General features: G+C 40.3%; 1 protein-coding gene across 2 annotated transcripts in view; it reads left to right on the forward strand.

Moving 5' to 3' along the window:
* The window catches only part of CIT (citron rho-interacting serine/threonine kinase), a 121,871-nt gene that overhangs the window by 54,494 nt on the left and 48,118 nt on the right, over window positions 1–19,259 (forward strand). For both annotated transcript variants that reach the window (XM_016201606.2, XM_016201607.2), the window contains exons 12-19: window positions 1,107–1,226; window positions 5,525–5,695; window positions 5,964–6,014; window positions 6,550–6,603; window positions 8,952–9,092; window positions 10,960–11,085; window positions 14,720–14,815; window positions 18,691–18,807. In XM_016201606.2, coding sequence (XP_016057092.1) covers window positions 1,107–1,226; window positions 5,525–5,695; window positions 5,964–6,014; window positions 6,550–6,603; window positions 8,952–9,092; window positions 10,960–11,085; window positions 14,720–14,815; window positions 18,691–18,807 — 876 coding nt within the window. The remainder of the gene's footprint in view (window positions 1–1,106; window positions 1,227–5,524; window positions 5,696–5,963; window positions 6,015–6,549; window positions 6,604–8,951; window positions 9,093–10,959; window positions 11,086–14,719; window positions 14,816–18,690; window positions 18,808–19,259) is intronic.

The following is a 19,259-nucleotide window of genomic DNA, read 5'->3' on the forward strand; positions in this document are numbered from 1 at the left end:
CAGAGTAGTGTAAGCCTGGCCAGAGGCCCCAGAGAGAAGTAAGACTGGACTCCAGAAAGTCCAGGTAGGCCACGGAGCTTGGAGATGGGCGTGGTCATTTTTGCAGCCAGTCACAAAGGGTCCTAACTTCTCCCATCCCAACCTCTCTGGTCTAAACCTCCGCCGTGTCTGACATGGTCACCCTCGGGAACCAAACTCGCAAATAAGCACAAGAAAATGTATTTTGAATCTGCCTGAAAATCAGTTTTCCATTTCCTACAACTGGTGTAGCAACAAGAAAGCTCAGCCTTTAAAACCCAGACCCTCTGTCATTATTTATCATGTGGCTTTTTTTTTCTTTCCTTCACAAGAGTAGACTGTCTTCTCCATTGTCTCGTTAAATTTTTCATCCAGGTGTTTTTTTTAATGTGCCCAATTAAACAGTCTTAAGAAGTTGAATCACACATTTTTCAATTTTTGTTTTTTTTTCCTTTCACGAGGGAGAGGAGATCTATAGGACGTGGCTAATTAAGAGTAACTGCTATGTTTCCATTCCAGATTTGGCTGCCTTTCAGTGGCGGGTGAAGCTATTCAGCTGTGTATTACAGATATATATTTCAGTACCACTAAAGCATTGAGGGAATCTTATGGATGAAAGGTATCCAGGAGACATAAGGCAGGAGATGGAAATAGACTGCTCAGAGTCTTAAATGAAGTCATTGCTACTTTGAAAGCGAGCTATATACCCATGAGTCCTTGAGTAATTGATATTGCAGGAAAGACTCTGGCCATCCCAATGGTGGTTATAATGGCTAAGGGATCTTATTAGTGTTTCATCCTAAACATGCAAGTAAGTATCTCCTAGGACAGGTAGATGGTGGTAGAAGACAGCTTGATGTAGTTTCAGATTGGATCACAAGATCATAGGGTTAAGATGATATTTCTTGAACCCAGGGGTTTTTACAGGATGAAAACTGGAATCAACAACCAACTGGAAGTTGTCAACTTTGGTCCGTCACTGGAAACCGTCTTGATGTCTGCGAAGCAGCTTGCAGCTCCTTTAATGAATCTTTTCTAACAGAGCAGGCTCCACAGGGCATCCCTATTAAAATTTTTGCTTTCCGCAGAGTTTAAAGCGAAGTTTGGAGCAAGCACGGATGGAGGTGTCCCAGGAGGATGACAAAGCACTGCAGCTTCTCCATGATATCAGAGAGCAGAGCCGGAAGCTCCAAGAAATCAAAGAACAGGTATGACCGCCTCCTGCCTGGGAGCAGGGTGGCTGCTTGGACCTCTAATTTCAGGAGAGACATGTTGAGAGGCAGAGAGAAGGAAAGAAAAAGGGTTGGGGGGGAGAGATGTAGGTCATTCCCCATATTTATATAAATTGTAGAACGCTTGGTTCTAGCCACTTTGAAATCTGCGTCCCATAATGGCTACTCTTTTCAATTAAAGACGTAGGTTTAGAGCACGGGTGGGGCACCTGTGGCCTATGGGGCAAATCTGGCCTACCACCTGTTTTCCATGATCGTAAGCTAAGAATGGTTTTTGCATTTGTAAGCAGTTGTGGGGAAAAAAAATCAAAAGAAGAATATTTCATGACAGGTGCAAAGTATGTGGAAGTCAGATTTCAGTGTCCACAAGTGAAGTTTTTACTGGAACATAGCCATGCTCATTCATTTTTGTATTGTCCATAGCTGTTACTCTTGCTACAGTGGCACAAAGACCATATGGTCCTCAAAGCTGAAATTGCTTACTATGTAGCCTTTTACAGGAAAAGTTTGTCAACCTCTCTGCTCTAGATCGTTAAAAGAAAAATGGAAGGTTTTTATAGCTTTTCAGTTGCGCTTTAAGTTTTTGAGAGAAGCCAGGATAATTCATAGTAAGTAAAACTTACTATATAAGTAAAACGTAAAGAAATCATCTAGAAGAAGAGTTGGAGCAGGTAAAGACTGAGTGAGATTTAACACAGCAAATCTGAGTGCGGAAAGCCATCCACTGTGTGTTCAGAAAAGAGCACGGAGACCTTTAAAAGGCCCACTCTCTCCCCCCCTTTTAAAAAGGGTTTTCTTTCAAGATGGTTCATTTTTGTTTTAAACTTCGCTTCATTGTTTCCTTTTTAGCATGGATTTTTCTGTCCTTTGAAGAAGCTGTAAATAGAAACTTTCATGAAGAGATGGCAATGAGCAACTGGAGAGCTGAATTATCAGCTGCCAGGCAACTCCCATTCACTTCAGAAAATCCAGTGTAAACACTGATGGAAATGAACATTTTTGTCTCTGGGTAGCACCAGCTTAGCCATCTGGGTGGTGCTAAATATAAGAAACTCCTGCAAATAATCGGGTCCATTCACTATTCTTTAAAGGAAGAAGGATTTTTGGGAGGGTTTCGTTGGCATAATCTGTCACCTTAATATTTAAAAATGGTTGGTTAATACCCTCTTGCTTGTAAGTAAATGTGCATAGGAAGCATAGCAATCTGGGTAGCAGGTTTCTGAACAATAGCAATATTAGAGGTTTTGCAGGCCACTCACAGTTTGAAACCTGCTTTGACAGTTGACTCATTGCCCCTTTTTATCAACATGGTTTTTCATCCTAAAAGTTTCAAGAGGCGGAATTCTTTTTCTCCCATTAGTTCAGTGTGTTTGGAAATTGGCTTTTGGTGGCGTCCTGGGGAAATGAAAGCTGCATTTGGCCACCAGAGGGAGCAGCTGGTGTCCATGAAATTCCCCGGAAACAGAATTAACAGGACATTTTGAAAGGCGGTTGAGTTCAAAGAAATGTCTTTTGTGATTCCTGTCACTGTTGGCAGGCATGCGGAGTTTTAGGTTTTAATGACTGCTAAAAGTTCCAGTGTGGGGAAGAAAACCTCTTCGTTTCAGATTATTTCTCACTGGAAGAAGGATTTATTAAAATGACTTTTGGGAAGTTTTGTGAGAACAGGATGTTTGCAGTCCAGGAAAAAGCATTTCCTGCTTTCAGCAGACTTCTCGTAATTGGTTTGCAGCCTGTTGTTTGCTCTCAGATTTGGCATTCTACCCCCCCACTCTTTATCTCACAAGCTAATTTCTATATAGCTATTTATTTTATAATATTTTGCTTCTACTTAGCTACCCTCTATAGAGTATTTGGACTTGGTTTAAAATAATAATACCTAAGAGTCTCACATGATAGTTTGATTCGTGCACTTTTACTAGCAATCACTGACACCCCCTCCCAGCCCCAGGAAGGGAAACAGAAGTTCAGGAAACATGGAAGGCATTTGTCACTGAATAGGACTACGTCCGACTTCCTTCTCACAAAATTCTGAAGCTCCATCCAGAACACTTACCTTAGACAGGCCTTGAAGGTTGTTGGTGGTCTGCCATCCTTATCCCTCTCAGCTCTAACCTACAATTCAGTCCATGCTGAGACAGGACAGCTCTCTCACCTGTCCTTGGAGACAGACCTGATGATCTTCTCTCAGATTTTTCCTTCAGCAGGCATTTGGTTAGCTGTTGGATTTATGAGATTGCCTTGAAGTCTCCAGCATAGTAACAGCGGCTCAACAAACGAAGTAGAATTCCTGTTGATGCTTGTAGCAGGCTGGGCGCCCCAAGAGCTCAGAGAGCTGACGGAGATGTTGCCTGATTTTTGCCTTCCTCCCCCTGGGTGCTGACAGCTCAGAAAAGAGAGATGTTGGGGGAATGAACAGCCGCTCTGTCCTTGCTCTCGACAAAACACGAAAATTACATTCCCTTCTCGCTAACTTAAGTTCAAGAAAGAAAAGGGAGGTTGGGGATAAGATGCCCAAGATTTCTCCCAGCTCTGCTTCCTCTACAGTTTGATGTTTGTGGGTAGGGCTGATGGTACCTTTAGGTGCCCATAAAATGCTTAATTTTTTTTAATTTAAAAGAAAAAATTGATCTTTTAGGTCAAAAAAACTGTTTTCATAGATAATATTAATGTTTTTGTCTTTATATGAACACAGTTATAAAATATAATTAAAAAAAATTTTTTTGTGGAAGAGGGGGTCCAGGAAGGCACAGTACTCAGAGCCATGACAATTATAATGTGGCCCTGGCCGAGGGGTCTAGAAAAACCCCCAGGAAAGGATGTATCGTTTTACGTAATCAGCTCATGCTCCACTCCGGGAGTTCAAATAATTGTGAGCAGGTTATAAAGGCCTTTGGTTATATAACCTCACGTCAGCCACTTAGTGTGCACCACCGGGAAACCCGGTGCCCCACGGCTTCTAGGCTTGACCTTCAACAACAGCATATTTTTGGGTGAAGTGTAATAAGACTGTGTTCACTCTGGGCTTACTCCTTTTTATTTCCCCTCTACCAGTGATGTAGCGAGAGGTGTGCTTACATGAAAATGACCCAATTTTAATAAGGACATCACTTCCCTTTTAGTGTGCACTGGGGGGATTGCCTGTTACAATAGGCTTAAAGATTTCCTTTATGTGCTATTATTAGAAACAACAACATATCCTCGTTCAATTAATACCTCTTTAATTACTCCTTGGGAGAACGGACCTTAGAGATGTTCGATGTATATTGTAAATGTCAAAGACAGTCCTGATTCAATTCCTTGTTCTTTTCATTTTATATCCCCCCTACCCACCCACCAACCCAAGACATTTTGGATTGTCTAAGTGCTCATTCATAATCCTTATATATATAAGCTTTGATTTTTCTAACAAAGACTATTTTCATACTTTGGCCAAAAGTTTTCAAAACCATTGCCCATTTCTTCCGGTAAATCCCATTTTGAAAAAAAACACAATTCAGATGTTCTGTTTTGATTTTGGAAAAGGTCAGGCTGTTTGGATCACTTTGAAGGGTTTTTGGAGGGAACAAGATGATTCTTTCTTTGGAATTTGTCTCACAGGTTATTGTGACCAGAGCCAGTGTTTTCTGACTCTTGCAAATTTCAGGGTGACTTGCGTTTCAAGAGCAACGTTAAGTTCATCATTCAGTTTTGGGCTCAGAAAAATTAATGGTGAGAATCTGACATGATGAGTTTCACCTTCCAAGATTCTTTCCACTGAGATTTCCAATTACCCTCTTGTGCTGTCTAAAAGGTTAATTTTAAAACTAGTACCATATCTAATTATGTTAGGAGCACATGACTTCTAAAGGACAAATCTATATAAACGATTACCCTTGGAAGAAAGCTACACATAAGCAGTTTGTCGCAGTTGTTTAAAGAACATCTCTTTCAGCTCTCCTGTGTTGCAAATGCCTTAAGGTTCTGCGCTTATTTGTGATAGTATTTGCTCAAAGGATCTTATTATAGGCACATTTTATTCCAAATGGTGTTACTAGTGATACATGTTCCACATTAAAACGGTTTAAAGATTTAATATTCTTTTCTCCCTCCTCCATCCTCCCACGCCTCCCCTTTTGCCCATCTGTCTACTCACCTTCTCTTCTAGGTCTGTTCTCTGCCAGTCTCTCTTCGGTTTTTGTCTTCCCTCTGTGGCCGATACTGTCCATCTCCACTGCCTGCCTTTTCTTTCAGGGGTTCTAACGTTCACCTTTTTCCCGTCATCTGCCCTGTAGGAGTACCAGGCTCAGGTGGAAGAAATGAGGTTAATGATGAATCAGTTGGAAGAGGACCTGGTTTCAGCAAGAAGACGGAGTGATCTGTACGAGTCCGAGCTGAGGGAGTCCCGGCTCGCCGCCGAAGAGTTTAAGCGGAAGGCGACTGAGTGTCAGCATAAACTGTTGAAGGTAGTGGCCACCCACCAGGAGGGTGTTTTGGGGTAGAGTCATGGATGCTCTTATCAAGAATAAAGGGAATACTGGCCTGATGAGTGTACGTTTGGGAAATAATTGGATACCCTGGAAAGTTCCTGGTCTTTATTTATAGAAGATAATCTATTTATCATCATCATTATCATCATTATTTTGGTCACAGAGACCAGGAAAGTACAGGAGGTAGTGTTGTCTAGAAGACTTTTATATTCTTGAGATTCCCGTTATATGTTTTAAATTACAGGCTAAGGATCAAGGGCAGCCTGAAGTGGGAGAATATTCCAGACTCGAGAAGGTATTTTCTATTATTGCTACTGCTCTTCTTGGTAGATAATCTTTTAAAGGTCACTGTCAATGGCCAGTCATTGGTAAGAATATTCTTGCAATGAATAGAGAACTTTCTTCTAGGTTTAATTTGATGGTCAGCCTCTGGGTGACCACTTTCAGCTTCAGCTGTGGTTCTAAAAGGGGTAAAAGACTCCTGCTTCATTTTTCCCTCAGGCACGCTCACAGTGACAAGCAAACCCAGACTCAGTCAAGTATGTGTGAGAATCCTCATTGCCTTTAAGGCGCCGGGCGACTTTGATTCTCCTTCTGCCATTTTGTACGTTGCTGCTTCTGGAGAAATAGCTAACCTTCTGTGGAGGTTTGCGCTGGGACAGTCCAAGTCTTTTCTGATAGGCCACTTGTTTCTCCTCTCCATTAGTAGATACTGGAAAACAAAGCAAAAAGACCCCACAGAACCCTCAAGAAAATAGGACTGTAGTAAATGTAGCAAGACGTTAATACCGATTTGCCTTTTGCTTTATTTCCTGGGATTTTAATTATAGATCAATGCTGAGCAGCAGCTCAAAATTCAGGAGCTCCAAGAGAAGCTGGAGAAGGTAAGCCCAAGGGGATTTTCTTGGGAACTTACCCCCCATTTCCAAATATTTTACCTTGCCTCGCCCTGGAGCATGAAAGATGAAAGACACAGATTTAGTCACCCAGCGCCGAGGAAAATGAAGGGGGAGTGAGCTATTACCTGAAAGTATGAGAGTTCTGAATATACTTTTTCTTTTGAGATGTGTCAGCAGTGTTTATTTTTAAAAACCAAGCTGTGTGAGACTCTCAAGAAAAATTTCTAATTATACTATGACAGAACCCGAGATGCCAACTTCTCTCCCTCTGTGGGGCCAGGCTCCCCATTTTGCACATTTGTAAGGGAAGCATGTGTTGTTCACGACCCAGACCGCTTTCAATCAGAAACTCTGTGGGCAGCGTTGCTGTGCGCTGGAAGGTGGAAGGAGCCGTGGAACTGGCTCATGGTGGGGGGAGGGCCGTGCTTGGTTTACAGTGTCCTGCAAAGTTTGTGCTAGTTGAACCCTGGAAATGCCAGTGAAAGGGCCAGAATGAATGTGGTTCTGAGACATGCCTTGTGGATGTTTAGGAATGTGTTTATTGCCTTAGTTTAATAGAGCCTCCTCTTATTCTTTAAAAAAGGAATTTCAGTGAAAAACACATAGCATTAAATTTACCATCGTAACCATTGAAGTGTATAGTTCAGTAGTGTTAAGTACATTCACGTTGTACAATGGATCTCTATAACTTTTCCATCTTGCAAAACTGAGACTCTATACCTGTCAAACACTAACGCTCCTCTCCTGCCCCCCTGACCTTGGTAACCACCTTTTTATTTCTGTTTCTGTGGTTTTGACTGCTGTAGACACTTCATGTGAGTGGAATAATACAGTATTTATCCTTTTGTGACTGGCTTACTTCACTTAGGATAATGTCCTTGAGTTTAATCCATTTTGTGGCAAGTGTTAGGATTTCCTTGGAATTTCAAGGCTGCATAATATTCCATTGTCTGTATCTACCACGTTTTCTTTTATCTGTTCATCTCTCCCCTTACCTGTTCTTGAGCCACTAATGAAAGCCTTTACTGCCCTCTTTCAGCTAGAAGCTTGTGTAAGGATTCCTATTTTCATCTAGAACTGTGCTCTCCAATAGAAGTGTGATGCAAGCCACAAATGTCAGCCACAGATAAAAGTTAAAATTTTCTTGTAGAAACAGTAGAAAAAGCAAAAAGAAACAGGTGGAATTAGTTGAATGGTATGGTTTATTTAATCCAGTATATCCAATATATTATGGTAGCATGTATCAATATTAAAACATTTACACTATTTCAGTTTTGTTTTTTTAAAATATGTCTTTATTGACTTCAGAGAGAGGAAGGGAGATGGAGAGAGAGATAGAAACATCAGTGATGAGAGAGTCATTGACTGGCTACCTCCTGCATGCCTCCCACCACTGGGGATCGGGCCCGCAACCGGGGCATGTGCTCTGACCAGGAATCGAACCTTGATCTCCTGGATTAAAGGTTGATACTCAACTGCTGAGCTACTCTGGCAGGGCTATTTTAGTTTTTAAATGAACTAAACTTAAATAAAATAAAAAATTTAATTCCCAGTCACACCAGCCACATTCAGGTGGTCAAGGGCCACATGTTGCTGGTGGCTTCCATGTGGACAGTGCTGGTCTTGAAACTGGAGTTTTTTTGCAGTTTCCACTTTAAAATTTTGAGTTTATAGTTTAAAAATTTTTAATTTAAAGTAAGAAAGTGTGAGGTTGTTGCTTTTTAAAACTCAGATCTTTATTATGATGCTATAAGAGCGGCAGATTAGTGAAGAACCAAATAAAAATTAACTTCAAAAGGTGTTATTTTAAAAAACAACAACAGATTTGTGAATTATCATGAGCACTATGGTTGTTGTGCCCTTAGAAAGGTACTTATTTGAAAAATAGTTTAAATTACAGTTTTTGTCTTGTTTTCTTGTAAACATAGTACAGATTCTCCATAGGAAAATTAGCAAGTGAGATAATTAAATAAGGAGAAAATTAATGATCCGATGTAAATCCATTATTACCTGGACAGATAAATTCTTCTAGACTTTCATGTTTGCATCGACTACGTTGCATTGAATCTAAGATGCTAATGGTTTTCACATACACCATTATCTCATATACCCCAAGAAGGAAAAACGCCATCAATTTTCATTGTAGGATGTATTCCAGATTCAGTGATGTTAAAAATGTGTGCATCTTAGAATAGACAAAAGAGAGACTAAAATAAATGTTTATATGTTTTGAAAAATGGACATACTATAAATGCTCAGTGTTTCCTGATTTTTCCCATTTAGAATATTGAATAAACTTGGCCATCCATCTCCTGTTCCTTCTTTCCTGGTAGGCTGTAAAAGCCAGCACGGAGGCCACCGAGCTGCTGCAGAATATCCGCCAGGCGAAGGAGCGGGCTGAGCGCGAGCTGGAGAAGCTGCAGAACCGCGAGGATTCTTCTGAAGGCATCAAAAAGAAACTGGTAGAAGCCGAGGTGAGTAGGGGACTGCCAGCCTGTGGTTGGACTGACCCCAGTCCCAGCGTGGCCACATGGGAGTGACAGTGACCAGACTTTGGCTGTGCCAAGGGAAAGGAACTGCAAAGCCACCCTTTGCTTATATCTGACCAAACCACTTTCCCTTCTGCAAATATCTTTGAAACTCCAGAGGCTTCGAAACATTTTCCCCAGAGGGGAAGAAAGATTTGTCACAGCAGCTTCAAGTTGAAAGATGTTTTGATGAAAGCTTTTCCTTTCTGTTTTCCTCTCACCTGCTCACTCATCTGGGAGGGTTGACTTATGTTTATATAACAGACTGTAACGCCACCCCTGAGTTTTTCTTTTCTTCGCTCTGTATCCTTGTCTTTCCTTGTCTTTTCCCCACAGCATTAATAACATATTAATTTCCAAGGCTTCAGCTACGACCTGTGTGTCGATGACTTCCCAGATTTGTATTTCTGGGTGTCTTCTCTCCCTCAAATTCTTTGTTGTTGTTGTTGTTGAAATCGTTTATATACTTATACAGGAAACACACGAGTGTCTTCTCATTGTCAAAAACTTAAGCAGTAGTACTGAAGAATATAGGATAAAAAGTGACACTTCCCCTTTTCTCCCATCCATCTCCCCTAGCTCCTTGGTGGTTGGTCTACAAAAACGGATGTGCCACAGTTGATTTAGCCATGCCTGTTGCTGGGCCGCCTGCTTTCCCTATCACAGTGCTGGCATGAACCTGTTGGCTTATGTCTCTTCGGGGCCATCCTCACCTGTGTTCCAGGCAGTATTTCCCACTGCTCCCCTGACATCTGGACTGGGTGTCCGAACAGTGCATCAAATCCAGAATGAATGTGGGGTCTTCCCCCACGAACTGAGTTCCCTTCTTAATATCCTCATAGTGGTCAGGGTCAGCATCATTCATCTAGTCACCCAGGCTTGAAACCTTGACATCATATCTGATTCTCCGTGGACCTTGCCATTCAGTGAGTCACTCAGTCCTATAAATACAGCCATCCCGTCTCCTCGGTTCATCCCCTGCTTGCCATTTCTGTAGGCCTCCTCATAGACCAGGCCCTCTTCCTCTGAGCTGAGCAATAGGAATTGTTTTGCCTTCTGCTTCCGGTGTCTCCTTCCTCCCAGCTAGCTCACAGAGTGTAAGACTCGTGGACCTCAGACAGAAGGCTCGTCAGTACCCCGTACCCCATCCCAAACCTTCCCTATATCTTAGGTGTACCCCTGAACCTGGTACATGAAACTCAAAACTATTTGGCCCACCTTTTTTTGAATTTCACCCTTTCTCCTGCTCCCCATCACGCATCTTAAGCTGTAGCTGCTCTAGGCCTCAGCTGGGGCCTGAACTGGGTCTTGACCACCTCCATGTTTCTGCTAACGTGCTTACCTTTGTCTGAGAGGCCTTCCACACCTCCTCTTCTGCCCTCCCCTATCCTGGCCCTCTCCAGAGCTTATGTCTCTGGGACTCTTCCCCTCCCCTGGTGGGTAAACGTCCTCTTTCCTGCCTCCAGCCTCCAGCAGCACTCTGCCTGTTTGCTTTATGGCTCTTCCCCCTTAACCTATATTATGTTTGCCTGTGTTTATCTTATCTTTTGCAAGGGCAGGAATTATGTCGCTTCCTCTCGGTATTTTCCGTGATGCCTAGCGTGTATTCTTTTGCAGATAGTAGGTGCTTGGTAAATATTTGAATGAATGAATGCACTCTTGTAACCTACACAACCGAGTACTTGAATTCTAGAGTCTTCTTTTCTTCGCTGTTGCTGTGGGTGCCTGAGACTTCTCTTCCCGCCTCGAGCGCAGGCATTACGCCCGTGGCGGTTACCCCATTAAAACTCTCTGATTGATTCACGATCTACAGGAACGCCGCCATTCTCTGGAGAACAAGGTAAAGAGGCTAGAGACCATGGAGCGTAGAGAAAGCAGACTGAAGGATGACATCCAGACAAAGTCCCAACAGATCCAGCAGATGGCTGATAAAATTCTGGTGAGCAGGAACCAAAGTTGAAAAGTTAAAAGATAACAGGGCAGAGGTTGCAAAGGGAAGGGGGTAAAAAAGAAGTATTTTAAGCACTGTCCGAGGGGAGGTGTCACCAAGCAGGTGAATTAAGAGAAGTGATCTCAGTGTCTGCCACATCAGAGAACAGTATGAATAACCAAATTTGAGGCATTTCAGCACTGGTAACAGATCCGTAAATATTACTATTTTTTTGCTCTGTTTGCTACTGCCTGACATTTTAAAATATGAACATGCATACTCTCATTTCCGATAGATTTTTCCAGGAGCATTTCTGTCCTTCCTATGAGCAGAGTTTTGTATGGCTGTTAACTTTGCAATGCCAATTAAAAAAACTAGGGCTTTAGACCTTTAAGACCAAAACCAAGATTCTTGCTTTTGGAGAAGAAAAATAAATTAGTCATGCAGAATTGTTTTTCTCAAAGTAGTATTTGTCATAGACCAGTGTCCACCCACTCACCCTCTCTGCTACAGTTGGTTGTTGTTATTGTTTTTTCAATTTCCTTAGATGTAGCAGGTCTTTTTTTAGCTTTATAATCATCATGATTCTGTTTTCAATTCTGGTGACCAATTTAACTTAATCAAGGAAGGCTCGGGCAGTACTCGCAAATGGGTTAAAGTTTTGCCCCTGCCAGGGTGGCATGCAGGTGAACCTTTGAAGGACTCTCCTTGGATCTCAGTCCCAGAGCCAGGAATTTGATGCCACTTAGTGATGACTCGAAGTCTGTTCATAGCTCCCTCCTCCCCCGCCCCAGAAGAGACTCTGGAGTAGTCGGCTGTTTCTCTCTACCATAAGGAGGCGAGGTGGTGAACAGGTCACTTCATCTCTCTCTCTCTGCATCACTTCTGGGAAATGAGTCATATATGAACTCAAGAATAGCCAACTTATAGGCCTATACTTAATACCCAAAAACCCTTTAAAACTTTCCATTTCTGTGTTCATATATATTCATGAGCATATGGATGCTCTTGAGCAAACAGGTGAAAGAGAAATTGGTTAGATTGTTTTGCTTGGACACACAGTCTTCGTATATACGTCTGTATACGCAAAGGCGAATGTGACTGTTGGTCTACCCTTTCTGTTCTCTTTTTCCATCATCAGAGTTTCTCTTGGCGATTGTCAAGTATGTGAATTTTATCGTGAGTAAAATTAGATCCCACCAAGATCCCACCACCACTATCCCTTGCTTTGTGCAAATGAAGTGGTTAAGTCTCTTGTGGTCGCAAAGTGTTTCTCTGTTTACTGGTGATGTGTTCATTCATTCATTCAACAAATATTTAATGAGCTTCTACTATGTGCCAGGCACTGTTCTAGGAGCTGGAAATATAGCAGCGAACCGTAGTGTTTGCATAACAGGACTGAAGAGTTTGATCCAATACATATAGAAAAGATAATGTGTTAAAAAATGACAACAACAACAAAAAATGCCAAACTGCCAAGAAGTCAGATTTTAGAATATCTGCTTTTCCAAAGGTTCACTTGCAATTAATATGTAGGAATATAGAGCTCTGCATTCTTTGATTATATGTTGTAAACTCCCATTCATGTATAGACCAGAAATTTGGTCTTAAAGTTGTCACTCTCAGGTATCTGAGTTTTCAACCTCTTTTAGATTCTGATTTCCATTCCTGTGCAATCTTATGAGGACTGAAAGTACGAAAAGATGATTATCAAGTTATTTATAACGTAAAGAAAAAGTAAACATATTTCTTTGTCCGAATGTATCTTGCCACCTGCTCGAGTTCCTTTGTGCTTGTGACTTCATTTATCGGAAGGTGCATTTTGCTCAAGAACCCTGTGCTTAGGCTGCGAAGTATCTAGGACATGGGCAAAGGTGGTCTTTAATTCCATTTATGTAATGATGATGCTTGGAAACAGATCCCAAAATGTCATTTGCTTTAAAAGATTTGCTATCCTGGTAAGAACTTTCAACGCAAATAATTGGGGTTCTCATTATAGCAAATTCTTTTGCTTTAATAAAAGAAGTCATTGCAGAGGATCATTTAGTACATCAGACCTTTAAATTATGTTTTTATTAATTAAAATCTTGTTCATGTTCAACTTTTCAAGATCACATCTGTTAGATTGCAACAGATCTTGTGTACCTGGTCTTAAAATTGAACACTTCACTGGCCCCTCAAAGCAAAGCCAACGCTTGCAGACTTCAGAATTTCAAAAGCTTAATCAGTAACATTTTATGTGCATGTGAATTTGAAAGTATTTTTTCCCCATTTTATGGACATATCCTGTATACTTTCTTCATTCTTCAAAATTCTCATAATTAATTCCACTTCAAAGAAAAATTTCATAATAGTGTGAAGAGATGAAAACTTGGAGTAATAACCAATAACTTTTTTGTTTATTTTTTTGTTATTTTTGGAGCAATAACCTTTTATATTAGTAATTAGTAATGGGTCTAGATTCATAAGACTTAATGTAGATGCAGATATGATATCTGCATTTAGAGAGTGTTTCAGTGAATTAAATGCTGCCTTTTATAAATCGGTTTATAATACATTGGCAAATGAATTGGTATAATTTTCAAATGAATTACAATTTTGTTTAAAAGCAGACTACTTAATAAAAGAATGCAGAGAACACTAAATTTGAGCTATTTATATTACTCCAAATTCTTTTCACATCTATAATATATATGCATACATATTTACGTCATCATTATCAGTGTGTTTTATGTTCTGCTTTGTTCCCATTAACTTGTATCATATAAACCAGCGATTTTCAACTGGTGCGCTGCAAGAATTTTTAAAACATGTAATACTTGACTATTTAGTCAGAGACACTGACCTCTTTTCTTCTAGGTTGTCAAATAAAAAAAAAGACAAGTCAACACAACAATAGCTGTCCAGTGTGAATGAATCAAAATTACACCTGTTTTTTTGCTTTTTTGTCAGATGGGCAAAATATATTTTTTTTGGTGTGCCACAGAATTTTAGTACTTAGTGTATGTGTGCCCTGAGATGAAAACGGTTGAAAATTGCTGATATAAACATTAGATCATATGAATGTCTCCATTTACATATTCTGCATACCAGCCAGTTGAAGTAATCATTTAAAACTCAAAGTGTTTGAATTGTTACATCAGTTTCCTTCTCAGCTAGGGTTCTTGAGCAATCACTTTGTGATGAGGAAAGTATAAAATATTTTTTTATAATAAATTAATTTTAAATTTAAAATAAATTAAAATTACTTTTCTCATTTAAGGTTTCATAGAAGTGAAAATGGCTCGAGGCTCAAGATAGTGGTCAGGGGCTTTGCACTATACTAAACTTTCAAATGTTGCCTTGTTACTCTTATTTCTCTATGCAGATATGAAGAGCTGACTTTGTTTGACCTGTCACATTGACAGATTTCTGATCCCCGTTCACCAGCTGTGTGTGTATATGTGTATATACTTGCGCTTGGGAAGCCCAGTGCCAAGGCTTGGTAGTGGTTTCCTTTCCAAGAGCCTTAGGGCTAGTGATGAAGGAGCAGATGCCTGTTGCCTATGGTGCCTGTGCCAAAGTCATGTTTCCTGTGAATATCTACATACACTGGCTATGTCCTGCCCTTTGCACACCTGACCGTGTGTTCTTTTGTGTCCAGGAGCTGGAGGAGAAGCACCGGGAGGCCCAGATCTCAGCTCAGCACCTAGAGGTCCACCTGAAACAAAAAGAGCAGCACTATGAGGAAAAAATTAAAGTAAACACACGTTCTTATCTTCCCTGGCATTCCTCCTATAGCACCACGTAACTTCTCTCTCTTCCTGGGCACTGTGGCCCACTTCTTGCTCGACCAAAGGATTCTCTGGGGTATATGCCATCTTCAGGCCATGGTGGAAGGTTTTTGGGTGTTATCTGTGTGGGGGCTTGGATATCAGAGGTTCAAAAATTTTTATTTTAAAAATTAGTTCATTTTGTATCTCAGTTTATTTTTAAAATATTCTTTGACCCACTCGCATTCAGTCCATGATAATTTTGACTTAGATTCACCACATTCTTTGCTTTTAGTTTCCTTCCTCCATCTCAGACCTAGGATCCTTTTTTGGTTTGTTTGTTTAAAGCATATCCTTAAAAACAAGTTTTTCAATTTTTCAATTATTGTTGACATACAGTATTGTATTAGTTTCAGGTGTACAGCATAGTGCTTAGACATTTATATAATTTATGAAATGATCCCTTCAATAAGTCTAAAGTGTATCCTTGAGGAAATTCTTTGGTGAAGTTCTCCTGGTGACAAGCTCTCTGTTCTGTTTGTGTGAAAATGTCTTTATTTCATTCTCATCCTTAAAAGGTATTTTGGCTGGGTATAGAATTCTAGGTTGGCAATTATCATTCCATTGACTTTTGGTTTTTATTACCACTTTTGAGAAGTCAGCTGTTGATCTGTTGCTGTCTTTTAAAGTAATTGATTTCTTAGCCCCTTGACTCTTTTTAAAATTTTGCTTTGTTTTTAATTTTCTGAAGTTTTACTGTGATGTGTGTCTAGGTGTAGATTTATTTTTATGTATCCTGTTTGAGGTATACTGAGCTTTGAATATGTTGGTATTTTTTATCAATTCCAGAAAATTATTGATCATTATATCTCAAATACTGTCTCTTGCCCTTCTCTTTTTCCTTTTTCTTTGAGAATTTGATTAGGCATGTGTTAGATCACCTCCAATCTATCCTTTGTTTATGTTTTTCATTTCTTTATCTGTTAGTGCTACATTCTGGGTGGGCTCTGACATATTTTCTGTTTTATTCTTAGCTGTATAATCTGCTGTTAAACCTACCCACTGAGTTTAAAATTTCAGTTACCGTATTTTTTGTTTCTAGACATTGTATTTGGTTCTTTCCCAAGTTTTCTAGATTTTTAAGACAATTTTTCTATTTCATGCATTCATTTCTAAGCTTATTATTTATTTCTTTAAATGCATTAAACATACTTGTTGTATGATCTGTGTCTGATAATTCCAATATCTGAAGTATCTGAAGGTCTGTTTTTGCTCTGTTGCTGCTCTTGGTTCTTTTTCTTGGTGCCTGTCTCCTTGTGTGCTTCGTGAGCTGCTCATTTTCCTGGCAGAATTATTAATGGGGATTCTTTGAGACCTTGAATGAAAATGTGCCAGCCTTGGAGGCTGGCCCTGTGCTTTGACTTGTCTGTATTCTTATCCTTTGAGGCTATTACAAATAAAAGTTCAGTTTATTTGGTTTAGCAAATGCCTCAAGTTAAAAACTGCTTTGTGCCATTTTTACCTTTCTAAGTTTCTGCTTTGATATGCTTTTGGGAAAATATTTCCTATATTTTATCTAGCTATTTAAGTCATTCTCTGTAGAAGAGGTGGCTTAATTAATCTAACCCACCATATAAAATAATACATTCAACTATTATTTTAATTGTTGAAATTATTATTTCAATTCATTTATTATTAATAAATTCAATGACCAGAAATGGATGCCAGCCTCTCTATTTCCTTTTAAAATTGCATCACATTTTTATTATGATTTTTGGACCTAATCTTCAATTCTTATGTTCTAGAGAATCAGGCATTGGTCAGTATATCTCAAATATTGTTTCTTCCCTTTCCAAATCAGACAGTGAAGAAGGCTTTTAATTTTTGTGATGATGCTGTTATTGATTTGCTTGGTATTCTCAGAGAGTTGACTGATCCTTTTTTGAGAGCTAAGCATGCTTGTGCTCACACAGCATCATCAGCATCACCACCTCGGCACCTTCTTTCGTTAACCCTGGGTGTTACTTTTGGTTATTTTTTTTATTAAAAGGAATATAGGAAAATAACCCAGAAGTAATCTCAAAGTGTTTTAGCATGGCACTTAGTTTAGTGCATTTTAAACTTTATATACCCATCCTTTTGGTTCTGATTCTTACTGGCATCCAGACTTTTATCTTTGGCATAGACTAACTTTCATAAAATTATGAACATGTATAAAGGAGTCTGTCGGCACCTTTATATGATGAGAATAACTCTTTGCAAAATTCATTCTGAGATTTGCGTGATTATGTTGACTTTCCTGTCAAAAAGCCGTGTTCTGTCTTGACTGAGGCTTGTTCCTTGTGGCCCACCCTTACCTCTTACTGGTTTCCATCACTGCCAAAGCTGGGGTCTTTTTTTGAGCAGTGGCATCCTTAAAATGTGCTTCATTGCTTTTGCACCTCGTAAGAAAAGAGCGTACTTGGTCTAGGTATTATGTGGTCTCTGCTGCCTTCTAGATGGAAAGAACTTTGGGGAATGTTAGGGAAAGATGTTTTCTTCTGTCTTCCCTCCTGGAATCTTTATGAAACCATTTCTCTGTAGCCTGTTCTGTTTTGTGTTTCCTGTTCCAGCCTCTGTAAGGCCATTTTAGTTATAATTATGATCATACCCTAGATCCTGTCCTTTTCTTGTTCATAATTTTAGAATCATGCACTGACATCCAAGAGAACGGGCCACTCATCCTATTGCGCTTCTTCCCTCTCCCATGACCCTGCCCTCCACCTTTTGTCCCTCCCCACCAACTCGCCTTCTATTTTTTCCATCAGTTGGTTCTAGTTTAAGGCCCTCTTTGAAATCTGTTCTTTCCTTTCTTGATCATGTGGACCCCCTCCCTGCCAACTGGCTCTTTTATGGACAGTGTTCCCCATGCTCTCTAAAGGTCCCTTCACAATAGACATTGTGGGAAAGACAGATTTCAATCCCATCTGTGACCCCAATTCTCTCAGTTTGCTTTCCAGTATCAAATATAGTTGGTGTCATTCCGAAAAGCAGACTGGATTCTCTCAGACGAGAAACACAGGGCTGTGGTCAAAGGCTTGGGCAAGTTATGATGTCGTCTTTCTTTTCCACTTTTTTGGTGACCAGTAGGGCTTGCGGAACATTAGATCAAGCTGGTGGATGGGGATACCATTACTGTTTTATTTTTTCTTTTTGGAAACTGTAGGTGCTTAGAGCAGCGTTTCTCTTCCCCTAGTAAAGGTTTTTCTTTCCAGTGACTTTTTGTGCAGCTTGATCAGAGGAAAGAACAGAGGAGAGAGGCATTTATTTTTTCTTTCTTCTTTGTTGACTCTCCACCTACGTTACTGGTGGGCAAAATCCTCTTGTCCCTGGCTGTTTCTGAACCTTGGTCACACAGACTTCCTCGGTCTTCAGCTTTCTGTCTCTTCGTTCACAGCCTAGAGATATCTAGATTAATTTCCTATATATTAAGAGCAAGCAGTTCTGAAAACTACTGGTGCATTGTCTACGATAAAGTTATCCCCAGGTAATACCTTCAAATGATAAGATCTGTACAGAGATCATATTTTCTCTCTCATTTTGGAGTTCACCTCCATTTTGGATATATCTCTTGAGTCTTTTTGGCTGCTGATTTTAAAATTTTTTAGTTCAAGTCTGTGGGTTACTTACCATTTCATGGTAAGATTTCTTAACCTCATTTCAGCTGAGAAACAGACTCCCAATCCCTCTCTCTTTGCCCCAGAGTCCTCTCCACTGCTTTTCCCCCTCCTCCCTTTTCTCATTTTTCTCAAGTGCCCTTTGTTAGCCTTCCCTGCTCAGCTTTGCTACTCAGGAGACTAACTTGCTCATTTGTTTCTCATAGGTGTTGGACAGTCAGATAAAGAAGGACCTGGCGGATAAGGAGACCCTGGAGAACATGATGCAGAGACACGAGGAGGAGGCCCACGAGAAAGGCAAGATTCTCAGCGAGCAGAAGGCGGTAGGTATAAGAAAGCACAGAGCTGGTTTTCAAAGGAGGGTCTGTGGACCGTGCCAGGAGTCACACACCTGAGACAAGTCCATTTCAGTGGAGGAATTATTCCTTCTGTTTTACCCGTTGGAGTTTGTTGCTACAGGTGGCTCTCTCTGCAACTTTCCTCTTGTAAAAGCAGTGGAGGTGGCGACTCAGGGTGGCCAATTTCGCCTTTTCATGCTTCTCTAAGAGCTGATCTGTCATCAGCTAGAACATTGTCCTTCAGAATGCTGCCTGTCAGAACGCTCAGTAGCCCTTGGTCTCCCTCATGTGTCTTCTCTTTTTCACTTGTCCATTTCTTTCCTTTCTAATGCAGTGTAAACAGGTATTTCAGAAACTTGCTGCTCATAAGGCTCACCTGTAGTGCTTGTTAATCTGCATATTATCTCAGATCCTACTGAGACTTTCCACATCAGACT

The sequence above is a fragment of the Miniopterus natalensis genome, chromosome 20 (genome assembly GCF_054644295.1).
Source record: "Miniopterus natalensis isolate mMinNat1 chromosome 20, mMinNat1.hap1, whole genome shotgun sequence".
NCBI lineage: Eukaryota > Metazoa > Chordata > Mammalia > Chiroptera > Miniopteridae > Miniopterus > Miniopterus natalensis.